The sequence below is a fragment of the Blennius ocellaris genome (assembly GCF_963422515.1).
Source record: "Blennius ocellaris genome assembly, chromosome: 13".
NCBI classification, from domain to species: domain Eukaryota; kingdom Metazoa; phylum Chordata; class Actinopteri; order Blenniiformes; family Blenniidae; genus Blennius; species Blennius ocellaris.
In genome coordinates, this window is record NC_137662.1 from 13020593 (window position 1) to 13039453 (window position 18861).

General features: G+C 39.2%; 1 protein-coding gene across 1 annotated transcript in view; it reads right to left on the reverse strand.

The window, feature by feature from the left end:
• Window positions 1–18660, reverse strand: part of khdrbs2 (KH domain containing, RNA binding, signal transduction associated 2) — a gene marked incomplete at its 3' end in the record, with an annotated part of 68696 nt that extends 50036 nt beyond the window's left edge. The window contains exons 1-2 of the mRNA XM_080508120.1: window positions 18511–18660; window positions 4322–4449 (exon numbers count right to left, since the gene is read on the reverse strand). Of these exons, the coding sequence (XP_080364246.1) occupies window positions 4322–4449; window positions 18511–18601 (219 nt within the window). The 5' untranslated portion in view covers window positions 18602–18660. The remainder of the gene's footprint in view (window positions 1–4321; window positions 4450–18510) is intronic.
• Window positions 18661–18861: the final 201 nt, after the last annotated feature.

Genomic DNA, 18861 nt, shown 5'->3' on the forward strand with positions numbered 1-18861 from the left:
ACTTTTGTCCAGGGCTAGCAATGTTTTCCACCATTTCCTGCAGCACATAACTGCGTTTATTTCTCTTATTATCTCACTGAAACTTCCCACTATTGAAACATTGAGTCAAATATTGAACCACTGAAAACCAAAAGACCAAAAACTACCATTTACATTTAATTTAATTTGGAACATTATAATAGTGCATTGTCTGTGCTTAGAAAATGTACATTTTGTGCTGCAATTGATTTTACTTTTTTCTTTTGTTGTTATTTTGGTATAATTGGGAGACAGAATGAAAATATCCTTGGGGGTCCTGTCTATGCAGTGTTTGCATGTTCTCCCTGTACATGTGGGGACTCTCTAGGCACTGCAGTTCCCGTTCCACAATGTCGATGAACACGGTTTTGAAGTAAACCTTGACTCTAAAATTGCCCCTGGTGTGAATGTCAGCGTGTGTGTGTACTTTTCAGTGAGAGAGTTCTGTGATGGACTGGTGATATCTCCACGGCATACCCTGTCTTCACCAGTCAACTATGATCATGTGGAGTCCCTGTCAACCCTGAGGGGCTGATCTACTGACGCTTGACATGTATAAAACCATCCACCAATGCGATATTGCATGCACAGGTGTGAAAGTCGATTTATGGGACACACTGGCAACTGCCTCCGATGGTTGCGTAGAATTACACACACAATCAAACCAACAACGGAACCTTCCAAGAAATAGAATGTTAAATGTGTCCACCACATCATGCTAAATACGGGGAGGAGTTTATTCTTCAGACAGTATAAAATATGAATGGTGAATTGAGCCTTTTCATTTTGGATCCACGCACAGAAATTTTGTGTAATGTTTAATGTGTGTTTAAGTAATATATTTTATATTATGGAGTACCGTGGTGTAGTGTCTTGGCAAGGATATAATTCCTTATTCCTATATCTTGATCACTATCGGCCATGAAGACGTCTGAAGTCAGAAACACACTTAACTTGTCCAACCAAGCTAAGCAGATAATAGAGATAATCTTGACAATTTGTGCATGAAAACAGCTGTGCTTTACTTCCTGTGGCATGTGAAAATGTTCACAATGAACCTTGTGTCTGTCAATCTGTGATTTAATCACGACTTGGTGTTTTCACTGACATTAATCTTCAGTGTGTGAGGATGTCAAATATGAAGCCACGCATAGGAATTCTCCAAGGTAAGGATTTAATTACTCTGCAGCAGGATAGCAGCTATAAGCTTGAATGAACTTTGTTGGATTGCTGAAATGAACAAATTTAAAAGACGTCACGTTCTCTGTCTTTGGTGAAAGACTGAACATCACAGAATGCAAGACATGTGAAGTAATATGTGAACTAGATACAGGCCAACAAACTGTGATGTGGAACAAGGCATTGTTTACCTCTCTGTGGGGGCAAAAAAAAGTTAAACACCTTTAACTTGGTAAACTGACCAGTTTTCACGAGTGGTACATAAGTCTTCATTCAGCATTAATATGAAGTCTTTATTCTGCCATTCCAGAAACCCATGCATTTTTTGATGTTCTTCTTGTGGTTTGCGGATGTCATTGAAGCCTTGGTTAATTATCACTTTGTGAAAGTGCAGTGTGACCAAGATGTTTTAGGTAGTGACACTGCAGTCTTACAAGATGCTGACTATGCAATTAGGAGAAGCTGTTGTTGGACAACTGCTCTATCCCTCTGGAATGCAGCTTTGCTTGCTTTGCAGGGCTGACACGACAGTGTTTATTGTCCAGAACTACGACTTTTTTTTTTTTTTAGCTTCTGCATCAAAACCGTGAAGGTTGTTCTTGTGTTGTAAAAATATAGTCCTGCTATGGAGCTCACAGGTTGTCAGGCTTTTCTGGACTTGAAGCTTCACCAGTTTCCATTACCATATAATCAGAACTCAAATCACAACTGGGACATCAGATAAATGTGATTAACAGCAGTTGAGATGAAAAACAAGCCGTACTCTATTTTCAGAAAATAGACTTTAAAAAAAAATGGATGTTCCTGAAGAATCAGTATGTTATAAGACAGTATCCAATTATATTTAGATTCCCACTTGTTCAACAGATGATGTCTGCATCACATCTTCATTTCTTAACTCAGGTAGACACATACAAATATGCAATAAATGTTGCAATTTTGTGTTTTAAATCACAGGTATAAATATACAGTTGCAGTTTGGTGAATTTCCATATAGTAATAAAATAAATTTAAATATTTTATTTGTGGTGTTCATCATTAGGAGATCAAGATGTAAAGGTCATTTTTGTCATTCTTTGTTTTTTCAACTTGTCACCAATATTGATGTCAAATTTGAAATGAAGTATACATTGTAAAACATAATGACTAAAAAAATATGTAATTTGTACAGGAGCAGTGTTGACTGAATACAAACTCTTGCAACATTTGGACACTACAGGAGGCAGGAGTACATAGTAGCATCTTTTCTTTTAATGGGGCATCTTTTCCCATGAAGCTGACACGATTGGCATTTTTTATAGATTTGAAATCAATTTAATAGAGTGAAGACCCAAACAAGGCTTAATTACTTTCTCAACATTGACCTGAGGAAACAGCCAATTGATTTGTATGGAGCGTCTTGAGCAGCTTATTGGACTAAGGCTCTGTTTGTCTTCCAGAGATAGAGTTGATGGTTCCTCTGCCCTCCCGACATCCTCTGTCCTCTCAACGTTGTTAAGGGAAGTTAAAGAAGTATGCACACTGCAATATGATGATTATGACTTTAATGAATTTGTTTTATATTAATCAACACAAACTGTAAAGAAAATGGAAAATAAAATAAAAATAAAAATAGCAGAGCTGTTGTGGCAGCGCTCAAACATGACAGGGCTTGTCAAAGTTTGCACTACAGCTGCTGCACAAAGGACAACAACAGCACTTGATTGAACCATAGAAGATGATAGTTGTGGAGATGATAGACTTGACATGATGGTGACTCCTCTTAGAAGGAGAGAGCACTTACATTCCAAGGTCAACACAAGTGACTACAGATGATCAAAGTCAGTGAACAACCTTCACCACAGTTGACAAGGCAGAGTAAATAGTAAGCTGTAAATATCAAATAAAATCCTGCCTTCTCCTGAATAAAATCAAGTTTAAGTAGGTGTCTATTATCATACAAACGGACTGGTCACCTAACTCAAGCATTGTCTGAAATGCCTTTTTTCACTCTCTCGACAAGGTACTTGGTGACACCACTTGTATCCTTGAAGTTCAGGTATGAAGTGTTACACTCAAGCAAAGAATCAGGAGGATCTTGGCTTGAAGCTGCAGCTTGCTCTTAAAACACTTTGTGATTGACCAGGCTCACTCAATGAAAAGGATTGTAAAATACTTGATTCCAAGAATCAAAATGCACAACCCAAGAGTGACATTTTCTTAGGACCTTCAAGTTGATACGTCCAACTATTGTGTGCATTAATTCTTATTTCAGTCATTCAAGCTCCTTTAAGTCCTGCAAGTGTGATAGAGAGCCTTCCATTGTATTATATAACTATTGCATTAGAACCTGAAATGGTAAATGACACTTAAACAATATTTATATGAAAGATCTGCAAAATGGTAAATAGATTTCTCTTATGTAGCACCTGACATTCACCAATTCACACACTCAGTCACACACCATTGGAAGCTGCAGCCATGCAAGGCGCTGTCACTCCAATAGGAGCAGTTTGGGGTTCAGTGTCTTGCCCAAGGACATTTCGGCATGCAGACAGGTAGAGATGGAAATTTAACCTGCAACTTTCCGTTTGGGAGACGACAGCTCTACCGACCGAACAGAACAGTGGAGACAGTAGAGCTCGTCTTGATTGCAGCAGTGAATTCTTTTGGCTCTCCTCAGGCAGATGTGTATTGTTGCTTAGCTGCCTGATGGAGCAGCCTCATTACACAGCGTTTCAGCACTGACATTGCATAAGTCAGAATACCGAGCGCTGTGTCATGCGGTGATTTATGGTCACTGTTCTTCACCGTACCCTCGGGTGCTTTAGTTTACTGAAAACTTTGGGTTTTTGATGACTTCATCAAAATAAACAGACACTGTGTGGTGACTTTCTATTCCCCAGTTTGAACGATTTTCGGTGCGGAAAAACAGAATTTGTGATCAGGTAAAACAAACGCAGTGCCCACACCAAATAGCACTATTTATTGGCCGACAGCTAAAATACAATGCTGAATACGACACACATAAACAAGCCACATGAATGATTTGAAACTGTTGCAAATTTCCATCAGTGGTCTGAGAAAGAAAAGAAAGAAAAACAGCTTTCAAAAAAAGTGCAGTACTCAGCATTGAGTGTCTTACCTTTGGGTACTGTTGGACGGGAATGAGAACTCTTTCAGAGAGCTTGATATTTTTATTGCTGATAATGTCTAGGTATTTCTTCGTGTCACCATCTTTCCTCAAATCATCACCTTCATACTTTTCAATCTCTGCAGAAAAACCAACAGAAAAGAAAACATAATTAGTTCACAGAAAAAGCACCAATCAACATTTAAGACTACTTTGAGGGAGCCGTAGCTCAAACAACCAAAACAATATGAAGAGAATTCAGACCATGCATGGCATCACGCAACAGATATTTTGCCAACTCGTTGGTGCCTCGGCAGCGAAGATATGCTCACATTGCACACTTAATGATATGAGATAATACCGATGACTCCTGATTTGTCCTTTTAAACCAGGCTCTGTAATCTCATGATCTCTGGAAGCTCCAATCAAAACAACAACAGAGGCAAACAGTCACACTCGGCTCCCTGTGCCTCACTTCACTCCAAACTGAGCTCTTGTGGGCTGTCAGCAGTCTCTGTGATCCCCACGCGGGCTTAAGCAGATGTCGGATTAAACATATGAAGCATTTGATATCATTGAGTAAAAGCCTTTTGGGGCGGTTTAAGATTAGATCTGTGAACTCCCATATTAAGATCCTATTTGCAGATCACTGGTTCCAATCAAACAGCCGTATTTCTGCTAATAATTTTCAAGATGGGCAAATTGTGCACAAATTGGCCCAGTAGTCATCTTGTGAGTCCTCAGCCTTATTGCAATAAAATGAAGTATGACAGGTGGATAATGGCTGTCCAGTTCAGCGTACTGTATCTGTTTAACAAGAACAGCCCTGAAATATTCTGAGGAGGACCTTTTTTCAATCTCCTTTGCAATGATCAGAATTAACGTTTCAGTTTATTGAAGGACTTAAAGGACTATCCACTTGGTTCACCACATGGTTGGATCATCCACTTCAAGCAGGTCTGAGGACAGTGACCAGATGAAGACTGATCATCTAAACCCATCAGGCTGGAGGTCATGTGGCGAGCTAAAAAAAAAAGAAAAAGTGCTGCAGCTGAAACCACAGCTTGTGATAACACTTGAGGTATGGGTGCGAAGATTGGGCAGTGGACCATAAGGGCAATGCTCAAAGGTAGCAAGTGAGCGCACCGATAAAAAAAAAAAAAAAAAAGATGCAGAGATATGGTATCAGCATTCTAGGGGTGAGTGGAGGGAACACACAGTGGAGGCATTAGAGCCCCGAAAACACCTGGGGACACACGAGACTGTCTGAGGTGGAGGAGAGGGGACTAACATGGCCTGAGGAAAAATAGATTGCTCAGAACAATGCAAGATGGAATGCGGATTTCAGTTCCATCAGAGATGAAGAGGAAGTTATGTAGTACCTGGGCAGAAGGTGAAGGACCTGAAAGCAATATAAGGCACGTCAACATCACTAAATTCCAATACAAACAGTCAAGAACATATTTAGAACAGTGCATTTATTCTTTTCTGAGCTGCCAATAGCTGAGGACTGAAGCTAAGAGGTTACCGTGAGTGTACCTTCCACCAGAGATTTATGTTGCCTTAAATTTGAAATAATAGTCTGTGCATCATTTTACAAATGAATCGACTGAGCAGCTGAACAAGGAGGCTGACATCAGGGGGGAGGCAATTTCTCATAAGTTGCTGAATCTACCGCATCCTTATAAACTATCTTCAGGATTTGACTTTTGCCCAAGAACTGCACAATTTTGATTCAAGTACTTTATGCATTATAGCTTGTACCAACCATTGCATTAGGTTTTATTGAATACAATTTCTTGAATTAAGGTTATTTGCTTTTTCTATAGTTTGTCCAATCACATAAAGGAGAAATGCCAAGCACACAAAATGAGTCATTTTCTTCCAGAACTGGACACTCTATGTCTGATTGTCCAGTTGTTAAAATTGGATGACCCATTCATCCCTTTTATTGATTCCAGGGTCATGGGTCACTGAATCAATTCAAGATGACTATGGATGAAACATTGTACACTAATATGTCACAGGGCAAACACAGACAATCACACAGGCACATTCACATTAACAGACAACTTAAAATCAGAACCCCAAATGCATCATCACACCTCTTAGAGTAGATTTGCTTTTCTTGTGACTTTTATAATGAAGCAACTTGCATATGAAAATATACAAGTACATACAGAAAACACCAGATGGCACCTGGTGAAAACTTGCAACAGTACCAACGAAAAATTCATTTCTGCCACGTTTTGATTGACAGCATGAGCAAAATGCTGCAGAAACAAAAAAGCTACAAAACAGAATTTTTAGAAAAAATTGAAATATGCACCAAGAAATTCAAACAGAGCCAAAGGAACAGTTGGGACTATCAGGAAAAAGGGTGATGAACTGGACAAACTGTTACCATCATTAGGAAAACAAAGAAGGCTAAATGTGGACTTAAAGCACAATGGCAAGAGCTGAAGAAAAAAAAAAAAACCTGGAGTGGCAGCTGCTGGACAATGATTATCAATGGTGCATTTATGTCTGTGCATGGAAAAATAAATGCATCTTATACACTGGAGCAATGTCTACATGTTTCCATCTTTGTGATAATGTATTTTTAGACGGATGTGATAGGCAGGTTACCACAGTAAACAGTCTCAACCTAGGGTTATTATCACTGCGAGGCAACAATGCCAAGTACAACTCCACCATGTGGTCACAAATTGGATCATGTTGTCTCCATCTTCTTCTGTAATCATTTAGAGTCAACTCTAATAAAAAATAATGTTAAACTGTCTATAAAGCAAATTCATTAAGATATGGGAATTAAATTAATTTGAAAAATCACCGTAATGCAAACCTTTTCACAGAGGGAGGAGTTTCTGCAATTATTGTTTGAGAGATGTCAAAAGCAATCCACGAAACAAATAAACTAATACAATATGATAATGTGAAATACATACATGACATTCTATTTTCACCTTCACATTCCCCTTCAGTGAAGTGGTAATTAGAAAACCAATTTTCACACAAACCACCATCACCCATCACTGGGGACGAACTCTGCCTGAAATCTCTCAGGTAAACAGACTGTAAGGCCCCTCCAGCCTTTTATTCCCATCAACACAGCTGACTCACACCTCCTTATGTGACACTTTACACAAGACAAGTGTCCCCGGATTGCAGGAACCCACAAACTGTGATTTTGAAAAACAGCCTTTTGCCAGAAGAGATAAAAGAAACACAACCTGTGGTGTTGTGAGCGCATGAATATTTTAAACTCATTTACATCCAGAATATGGAATCCACAGTGACAAAAACAGAAACAGAAATACCACATATGTGGTGACGATGGGTATTTATTTACAATGCATTGATTTACACTGCAGGACTCGTCAAATCTGAACAATTGGTCCAGCACTTTGGTTCAGATAGAAATACTAAATGATGGACCAAGTGGATTTAGAGTCAATGTACATACATTTGGTGAGGTGTGAGCTGTACATATTTGTAATCACTTGACTTGTTTTTCTCCATCAGCAGTATAACAAAAATGTAGATTATGACAAAAAGCTACTAATGTTCCCCTCAGTTTTAGCAATATTTGTATGGCTTCATACAAATATGCTAACAAGATAAATATTATCCCTCAAATACCAATGTGTTTCCACCTTTAATTACACCCCAATGAGATTTGGAAAAAGAAGTAGCCGTCACTGTCTGATGAATTATGAAAGAACCATGAACAAAGCTGGAGATGAGACTGTTTTCTTGAGGAGGAAAATAAGGTTTTGTCTTTTTAACAAATTCCTCAAAACAACATGTGCTGCTGCTCAAATGAGAAAGCAATCTAGAGGAGTAGAATGATGTTGCCATTTAACGATAGGTTGATGAGTGCAACAGCATCTTTTAGTCATTTAGGAGGGTTCCTGCCATGTGCAATTGCTTATAGCCTCAAATTAAGCTCATTCAACATCTCCAGCTCTGGGGTTGAACAAAGATGTGTTTTCAGGAAGATTTTGAGCTCAAATTTACAAAATTATTGGTTATATTTTATTTCAACAAGGCAATTAGGTTTTTGTTTCAAGTTTCTCCATCTTTGTGAAGTTGAAACACTTTAACGCTGCGTAGAAAGGAGCACTTTATTCTGGTCTCCAGCCCGCCAGTGAACTGAGAAGTGGACTGTGTGACAAAAAGAGAACGCGAGATATTGACAGGTGGGGAGAAGACAGCAGAAGAGGAAGATGAGTTTACAATATATAAATCCAAGGGGAAAGTAGCCCACACTGGTATCATGTTTGTCAAATACGCGGTAGGAAGCGGCAGCAGCCTAAAGATCAGAGAAGCGAGGATGTGCTTTGAAGGTCACTGGTTTCAGTCCTCACGCTGGATGAAAAAAAAAAAATCCCATTTGGGAAACTGAAGGAGTAAAACACTCAGCGACTATTCTGGTGCTCTTGATCCCCTCTGTTGCGCTGCCCAAACTGCTTCAGCGGAGCCGCTCAGCGGCCAAGACTGAAAAAAAAAAAAACCCTGCGGTTTAACTGGGCAGCTACCAGATAAATGTGTGCAACTGTATGAATTCGGCGAGAAAAAGTACTCCATCAGCTCGCCATGGCTTAAGGTTAAATACATCTGCGTTGGTCTCCACACAGCATCAGAGAACAACAACAGAGACTGGGGAACAGTTTGATGTTCATTCATCCTGAACACCATAGAATTGTCAATAAATATGTTTTTCATCAGGATAAATGAGTCCATTAATCGAATAATTGAAATTTGTATTGCACCATTGAGACCATAACATGTAGTTCAAATGTCTCCAGAGCGATAAACTAATATCTCCTTTTATAACTCTAGAGACATATTTTTGCATGGACATTCGTGTACTTACATGTGTACATTAAAGAGTTCCAAGCACCTTTACGCCTGGCCCTCGTCCGGATCCTGACCTCTGAACTCTGCGTTCATCTTCCAAATAATATTGTGTATTAATAGATAATGTCACTGAGAAAAGACAGAGGGATAAATGGAGGAAAGGAACGCCTTATAAAACAACTGGATAAACATTTGATTAAAAATGTTGAAATAAAAAGAACAGAAATGACCTACATTGCCGGAGCTTTTTTGAGAAGCTCGGCAAGAGTTTAATAACACAAGAAGAACGCGATGGGAGACGCATCGTTTGCTGCAGATAATATGCTTACTGCTTGGCTGTTTATCCCCACAATGTAGCTTTATAGGATTCCCCCTGTTGTTGCCATACAGGCATTTCCCACTATAGCATGCAGTTTGTTCTTCTGCCGAGTAGCAGCCCATCATAAAATGTGTGCGTTTGCAAGTGGAAGGTAATTTTAGTGAGATCAAATTGAAATTTATGTCTGAGCTGGAGGTCTTTTTTTTCCTTTTTCGGCTTGGTCAACAGGGAAACATGAATCCAGCGAAAACAGCCCCATAGTGATGAGATGAGTCACCCTAATGAGTCAAATTCTAATTAATTCCGCCCGACATAGGTTTGATTAATCTCAACACTTCTGCACTGTCATGCTACACAGGGATTTGATGAGCTAAAACACACCACGTAGATGAACGTTATCTCACCCATCGGAGCAAACTCAGGACATCCTAGAATCTGACATGTGCTTTGTGTAGACAAATATTGCACGTAGTAAGCATCCTCCTCTTTTCACTCTCCTCACCTTTTATTTTGCAAAGCTGGCTGAAAGACTGGAAACCTTGAATAACCTACAAGCTGATAGACGAGCATTACAGGAAAAAAAAAAAGTGCAGATAGAAAAGAAACCTATTTGAACACCACCGCTTCTGCAACGTTTGCACGACCCTAGTTGTGGTTTGACTTCACATTGGGTTTGAGCTGTTTTTGTAAGTAATAGCTGAAGAGCACTTCTGTGGTAGAAGCTTTGAAAGAGATCCATATAATCTGTAGAAACAGTCAATTTGTGCAAGTTTAAAGAGTCACTAAATTGTTGGTTGATAGTAAACTTCTCCTAAAGCTTTGATTTGCATACTGATGAACTGCATGAGCTGCACTGAGTGATTATTACATTTTTGTGCTTTATTGCACTGCGGGCCATTACGCCAACTTCAGTCAAAGGCCAAAAAACAAAGACTTTGTAGAATACTCCCATTAGCAGCCAGCTAAATTATTCACCGATTTCTTCTAGCAACTCAATACTATATCTACAATAATGACTTCACAATGGGTGTGAAAATGAATCAGTGTAATTACTCTCCAATAACTGATTGCCTGTTCACATCAAAACACAAAAAAAGGTTGGAATAGCACTCTGCCTGGCAGAGTGGACCTGGTCGGGGGTGGTGGGTGAACAACAAGACATGCAATTAACTTTAACCTTTTTTTTTTTTCCCAACTCTGGACTGATGAGTATAAAAGCATGCTGTTGGAATTATGTTCCCCTGTTTGGCCTCATGCTGTTTATGTGTTTTTAACTGAGCAGTACTGAGGCAAATATAGCAGTTGACAGAGCGCTAAAGTATGAAGTCTCCAATGTAATTATAATGTCATTCTGAAATTCTCGACTCGAAGGGAATGAAAAAATAATCGCTAATCATACAAATTACATAGTAAAAGCAGGAAGAGTGGCTTGGTATTCAGCTATTTTTCACAAGTACTTCACATCATCCATATGTAGTATAGGTTTTGTGCCCATAGAGGGGATTTATCTGTTGAATCTTCAGCATAAATGTGTGAAATCAAACAAAGAAAAAGCTTAGAGCATTATTTGCTCATTGCTGTTTGTGCTGTTTCAGCTGCTCCCGTTGCATGCAAAATACCTGCAGTACTGGTTTTTGTCTAATTGTCTACAATACAGTTTTTTTCCAATGGGCTGCGTGTCAAATACACTATTGTTTAGTGTTGTTTAATATCTTGCAACCACAACTGTGTAATAATTCCATTAAATAACTGATATTTAATGGAACGTGGTTGACAGTTTGATATATCCATCCCTGCATTCAGTGAGGGTTGCTGGAAGTATTTAGAAAGTAACTTGTCTTTGAGCTGCTGTAGCTATACCAATATACTGTGAGGAAAGCGAGACAGAATAGTATCGTTAAATCTCTTGAATTGTTCATGATATGTTGAAAACTCCATAACAACCAGAGAAGACGGAAATAGAGCTTTATGCTCATCATAACTGTGGCCTACATAAATTCAGCTGTAGTATACTTTAGGGTGGTCCAATCACAGATAAGATTCACCAGTATGTTAACCAATAGTAACATGCACCATCAAAATCACAGAATAATATTGACGAACTGACAGATATTGAAAAGAGATTGAAGTCCTTACTCATTGTGCAATTTTTGTGTCAAACTTTTAAAAATCTCAAATACAACTATGGGGAAACAATGAGATATTCATAAAAAGTCCTGACACACAATATGAAAGTATACCTAAAATTTAAAAAAAGCATCAAAACCTTGCTTGAACTACATTTTATATCAAAACATGTTTTATGGTTTTGCAATTTCTCCATTATCGTGGTTACTTTTGATTAAATATAATTAATTCCACTGGTTCATGGTCACTTCAAATTTGCCTCATCAAACTTATTTGAAATTATTGACCAAGTAGATTCACACATTTATCAAACTAAATATCAGAAACTGGTCGTGCTGTATAGGGTTAAGGTTAGTAAATAAGTATTTGTACCTCCCTGCTGTATGTGAACATTCAAGAGGCACAGCAGCATACTTTGTTACCTAATATATGTTATCTGAGTACTGTGGCTCTGGCTCTGTCACTCTTTTCTGTTGCATGAAATGCTTATGCCCTTGGAATTTAATCGTATTCGACCTCTGTACTTATTGTAAGTCACTCTCGATAAGAGTGTCAGTTAAATGCCGAAAATGTATTTCAATGTCTCACTTTCCTAAAATGTAATTTTTGTGTCCTTTTAATAGGTCATACCACACATTATGCTGTTTATCTGTCACTGTGAGCCGGGTCACTGTTGGATACTCAGCAGGCTGTACACTGAGAATCTGACGAGTAATATGTACACAAGACAAGGAGGGATAAATGAGTGACAATCAGACTGTAATCTAGAGACAGAAAGATACTCCGAAGCAGAGCATCATTAAAATAAGCTCTAACAAAATCTAGGAGGTACACTGAAGTGCAAACATTATAAATCCTTAAGATGTTCCAATTCCTATCAAATTATGCAATATCCTAACAGAGATGTCTAACCAGAGTGAAATTGTGCAGCCTGACAGTGAGCACTAACATGCAGCACGAATCATAAAAACCATCTTAAACAAGAACTCCTGAATAGACTTTGAGGCATTGGGAAGCCACTGAGATTCCACAAATCCACAGAAGGCTACTGTAGATTCACACAGATACCTGCAACAATTCAAGGACCTTGAAAACTTTGCACAGCACGTATGAGCACAAAAAGATGGATGCTATCAATCAAATAAGTGGCTTCACGAGATATTGCTTTCATTTCCTGTTCTCTGCCTTTTGCATTACTTAATACGTAATTACAATAATGCATGCCCATTTGAATGCCATGGGTTCTTTGATGGTAATTCCACCTTTCTCTGCTTTTTGCTTTATATTTGGCTTTTACAACAAATCTGAGAAATGTTCACTTGCTTGGGAGTCAGAGGGAGTTTCTAAATCCCAGGGATGCTACAGGGTCAAATCCTGCTCTGGACTGCTCCCAATAACTGAGTTTGTCCTTTGTTTGGTAAATGTTTAAAGTATAGCAGGTGTAACCTTGACCTTCTTCCTGTATTAAGAACTGGAGTAACAGCTGGATACAAGGTTAAAATGCCATAGTTTTGAAGACTCATGACAAATCTATTGTGCTCTGGAGACATACTTGAGGGAAAACACGATTGCATATTGCATTAAGCACTGAGGGAAGTACATGCATGTTGGCTAGGCAAAGTGTTGCCTCAGATCTTAGTGGGTTAAAGTATCAACAATGCTTTACGGACATACAAAGACAGGGATTAGCGAAGCAGCCGGCAGCCATAATGCTTTATCAGGTTACCATTGGCCAGCTTCTTATCAAGAGAAGAAGAACCTGAGTGACCTGCCTCAGTTGATTGCGCTCTGTTACGACCTGTCTCTGTTATGAGAAGGATGTAGGTGGAGGAAGTGACAATCACCTGGTGTGTTTGGGTGAAGTGAGGGATTTATTGGTAGTTATCAGGCTTACAACAATCAAACAGAAACCCAAAGACACATACAACAATACAAAATTACCTGATGACCTAGTTTTCAATGATGGATTAAATCTAACAAAAAGGCAGCTTCTCCTCGGGAAGGCCGTTAAAATTTTCAAATGACACGCATTTACTAAATAGTAAATGCGTATGCAGCATTCCACTAAAGAGTGGTATACTGGAACAAATGAAACACCTAATTAACACAAAACAAAACAGCTGGTACCTTCACCAAACTGATGGACAATGATTCAAGATGACGAAAGTTGAACTAAAATTCACACACTCATAGTTCGGAAGTTCAAAGCAGTTAGTTTTGAACTTCGGAAGCCGAGTTCAAAAGATCAACAAAACGAGTTCAAACACACACCAAGGCTGTTCGAGGCAGAATGAGAAGACACCTCCCACATCAGCCGCCATGAGGAGTGTGCTGGAGCTGTTAAATGGCCCCAGCTGGTGGGCGGAGCCGAGCCAATTAGCTGTCATCCTCCAATCAAAGTGCTGCACATCAGGACAGGAGGAGGAGGAAGCCGGTGAAGGTACCTCCTATCAAACAGCACAAGGTAACAAACACACACAGAGGTGGAGGCAGGGCCATACAGCCTGTGGGCTGTAACATGCTCCAACGGAAAAAGTTTGAAGCTTCTGAAAAAAAAAAAAAAAAAAAAAAAAAATATATATATATATATATAATTTAATTCAATCTGATTAAATCATAGTTTACATGGCCATATATTACACGTAGTGTAAGGTTTGCCTGTTTAACAGATGTTTTCTATATTTTCTTTGATACATATTGAGTTATCTTTCTTTAATAAAATGTGAACTTGACTTTGTCACTGTGTTTTTGGTTCTTTGTTTGGCCCTGAATGAGTCAGAAAGGCCAGATTTCAGTATTGAAACGATCCACATTCAAGCATGAAACTTAGATATATTCCTTCGCTTTGATGAAGGTTTATTCGTCTAAAGTACCTCAGTGATTATTTCTTGTACCAGTCACTCACGTTTAGCAACTCAATTTCTACTCATTGCTCTCCATTATTATCGGACTAAAACTGAAGTATTGTCTGATTCAATTTAATTAAAGTGAAAAACTCTGTGCACAAAAATGGAGTTGTTTTTACTGAGCTTTCCATGGAGCAAAATACAGTTGGAGAATTTTAAACAATTCTCCCTTCACATGCGCACAATGTATTCAAGCAGAAACTGCTAGAAATGGTTTTTACCTCCTCGTTACTTCATCTCTTTCAAAGGACATTTCCAACGTGTGTCACCGGAACAAAGTGCAGTGCAAGGCTCAAGTGTTCAACCACTACTAATAATGGTTAAATGCAAAGTGAAAGCTAACAGGACGAGTACAAAACCCACAGATGGGGTCAACTAGAAAGCATTGTGCATACGTACAACAGTGTTTTACTTTGACGGACGTTTTCTGCAGTTCCAAAAAAAAAAAAAAAAAATCACTCATTGAAACTTAAGGACATTCAACTGGAACGCTGAGAACTTTGACGAGTGAAAACTCTGAAAAACATAACAGATGCATGGATTTTCTTATATTTTATCGACATGAGTCATAAAGATGGTCCTTCTCCATGTCTATATTCATCTTTTATTCAGACAAGTGTGAATTCTTTACACTTCAGGCAGAAATAAAAAGAATTGAAATGTTCTTTGCCACAGTTCAGAGCACATACATGGACAGCACACACGCAGACAGAGATATATAGAGAAACAGTGCATCTGTAGATATAGTGTACATCACCTATATCGTGGCTATGTGAATAGATGACCTCTGTTGCCTAAAAAAGAGAAATATAGTAGCACACCCTCTTTCACTTTTTTCCTTTCTCTTCTCAGCCAGCATGGTTCTTCTTGTCTGTCAGATGCTTCCAGTCTGCCTCCTTTCCTTGTCAGCTTATTAGGAATCCCATTGGTTTTCATTGGAAGACGAACAGGCGAGTCTTACAAAGAGAACCAGTGGGATCTATTAAAGGCTTGCCTTTTTTGTTTCTGAATCCAGACCACTTTTTTATAAGTACACAGTTTCTCAGTAAGAGCGGGATTAAAGTGCAGCACATGAAAGAGAACTTAACTGTTACGTGTCAGTCTCATCAGTCATCCATCAGTCATTAGCTTCATGCTCCTATTGACACAAACTGACTTTGTGACCAGGGCAAAAAAAGTGTTGCAAAGCAGCAAACCTGATAAGAGCCAATATCATGCTTTATGCTCTCATTATGTGCTGTAGGAGTCGATGAGGTCTACTTGCTCAATTCCAATGTTTCAATTACAAAAAACACAAAATTTTAATTCAGCCCTGAAAGAGAAATATTCTTCACTACGCCTTACATTAGAGCCCGGGGCTAGAAGATCTCCAGCCGAAACAGTTTGAAATCTTTTCAGAGGAATGATTTAAAGGCAACACAATCTAAACACATGCAGCAGTAATTCACATCCTAAATATGGAGATGATAACTGAGACCATAGTTAATCTGTGTTATGCAGTTTATTGTGCAGGATGTGAATAATGCACGATTACAGGCTATGCTATTAAATGATAAATAGCTGTGAATCTATAAATCTGTAAGTGTAGTTTATCTTGCTGTCCACTCATATGCATGATTTTACATTATCTATGAGCAGAGGACAAACCAAAATGAAAACCGTGAATGATGAACATTATTTCTAATGCAGCCCACGGTGGGTTCTTCTGAACATTGTTAGAGCTGATGGTGAGAGACTGAGAGAAGTGATAGTTTATTATACTGATTGTGCACTACTGTGCATGGTGCATTGAAGATACAGTGCCGACCTTGTGAAAGAGATTCTTTTCATGGGGGGAAAAAATATTTAATACAACACATTCCACTGTTTTATTCTTGTACGGTACCCAAGGTTATACATTAATGTAGGAGAGCACAACATAATGCTTTTTTAATTATCTGAAAATGGAAGTTAATTCCATGTGCATTCAGTATCTGATTTCATTGGATGAAATCAATATATGAATGGAAACATGTCAGGTTGTGAAGACAATGACAAATCTATTTTAATGGACTAGTAAGTGTTCTAATGGAGGCAGGATTGTATTGGTTGGATTGGCTTCGTGAGTCAGCATTGAGTGAATCTGGCAAAGTGCACAGTGTGACAGATGATCCCATCTGCAGCACAGTTAGTGACAAGAGCGGGACTGTCAGTTGTCTCATCAACACATTTCAACAGGAAGGCTCAAGGGGGCAGAACAGCAGAGCGTGAACACCCTGTTACTCACTGCATATTAATCTCACCAGCACAGAAGCTTCACATCTTTAGGTCTATAATTAACATTTAGGCACCCCCCCCCCAAAAAAAAAATCACAATATAAAACACTGCCTTCAGAAACCTAATAATAAATTTAAGAAAAATACTATAAATAGTGTACATTAAATTGAATGGTGTCCCAGGAGTATTGTTCAGTCTTAAAATGCCCCATTCAGTGTTTTACTTAACACTTTTCAACATCTCAAAGCATTTTTCATCTGGTTATCAAGGTACACCATTTCACAAGGTTACAGTTTTGAGCATTTGACTGCATCTTGTTTGTTGTGTCTTGTATCTGTCCACAATGTAAGCGAGCTGATGGAGACTGAGGAGATTCGGGTCGAGTGCCCGAGAGTGACAATACAGTCATTGATCCATTCACTACATGAACATGCCACTCACTCCCTTTCCAGTGCTATTTTGGGTGTTGCACTTCCACCTACTGTGAGTCGTCACGACGAGCGAACCCGCGGTGGAGATGTGTGCTTGAGAAATGCCAAAAGTTAGACAGGCTGAATGAGTCGAGGTGAGTCCCTGTGTTTACTCTGAGGAGATAAGTTTCTTATCGGAGTGACAGATTCTCAGCATGTGAATGAGACCAAGGCTACCTGCAGGAGGAAGACATACTTTATATGCTGCAGGCTGAACTTCATTAAACCACCCCGTTGGACATACATTATGATGAAGCTGAGCTTACAAACGCCTCAATAAGAAATAGTCCCTTTTTTGTGACCTTGATGATATTCATGGTTTTTGAGAGCTGATGTGAGGAAGAGGGAGTCTGAATATATATTTTTTTGATTGTAGATATCTATGACTCATGCTCATAATTTCCTCAGCATTTACATTTCACTCGGTGATCTGTAGCTCACTTTTATGACTATTTCCGTATATCTATCTATATGTCGTCTACACCACTTTGTTAAATTCAGGTTTGTGGGGGCTAGAGCTGACCCTGGACCCAGTCCATCACAGAGAGAGACAGACAACGGCATACAATATTTTTCAATCCAGAGACACCAACTAAGCTCAGCTATAACTCCACAGAAAAGCCGGAACCGAATTTGAACCAAGGATTGTCATGCTGCAACACAACACTGATAACCACTACCCCAAGGTGCCGAGTTTCCAAAGAAAACAGTTGCAGCGATTCCCATAGAATACCCTTTAAAGCAAAATTACAGCTCTTACAACAATACTGACCATATGCAGGATATCAAACAGCTGCAGCCTGTAGTTGCCAGGGGATGAACAGCACCGCTTAAATCCAATCAATCACACAATTAAAGTGATTAGTCCTGTCCGTGCTTCTGCTCTAAGCAGGAGAGGAGAGCTCCAGGTGATGGTGCTTGACCTTGGAGGGCACAGAGTTAAAAAAAAAAAAAAAGAAAGAAAGAAAAAAAGGAGGATGTTCGTGTCTGACTTTTCACGCTCTTTATTCTACTTTCTGTGCTCAAGGCATTTCTTCACTGTACGGTAAGAAATCGTACAAAACTTCTGCACTGGGGCAAATAAAGGACCGTGGATTCCTGCAACATTTACAGTCAAGGGCGACGTGTTAACATAAGCACATTGTATTCCCGCGTTTGTCCCCCTTCAATGCATTGGTGCGCTGAGCTGCACTGAACGCGGCGAATAACGCTAAACACCGATTACAGAGGCTTGGACTTGAAATAAATACCTGACTTACCTTCTGCCAGGAGGCGCACAGCGTGCGCAAAGGTGGGGTCCAGGCTGTTTTTCTCCGCCACCAGTTCAGGTAAGCACTTATCTGGATGCATTGCGATCTCTTCAGCCGACAGGGTGCAGGTGAGACGACAGGAGCGCTGCACGTCGGAATGCAACTACAAAACCGTTCCCGAAAATGCTTCTTCTTTTTTTTTTTTTTAATGGAAGCAGTAGTGATCGACCAGTCTTAAGTGAGCAACACCAGGAGAAAATAAAATCCCCTCCAAGTAAAAAAAATCTAATTAAATAAATAAAAAAATAAAAAATTCTAATCAACCGAGTGGATCCAGGTTTCGGAGATAGTTGACTGGAG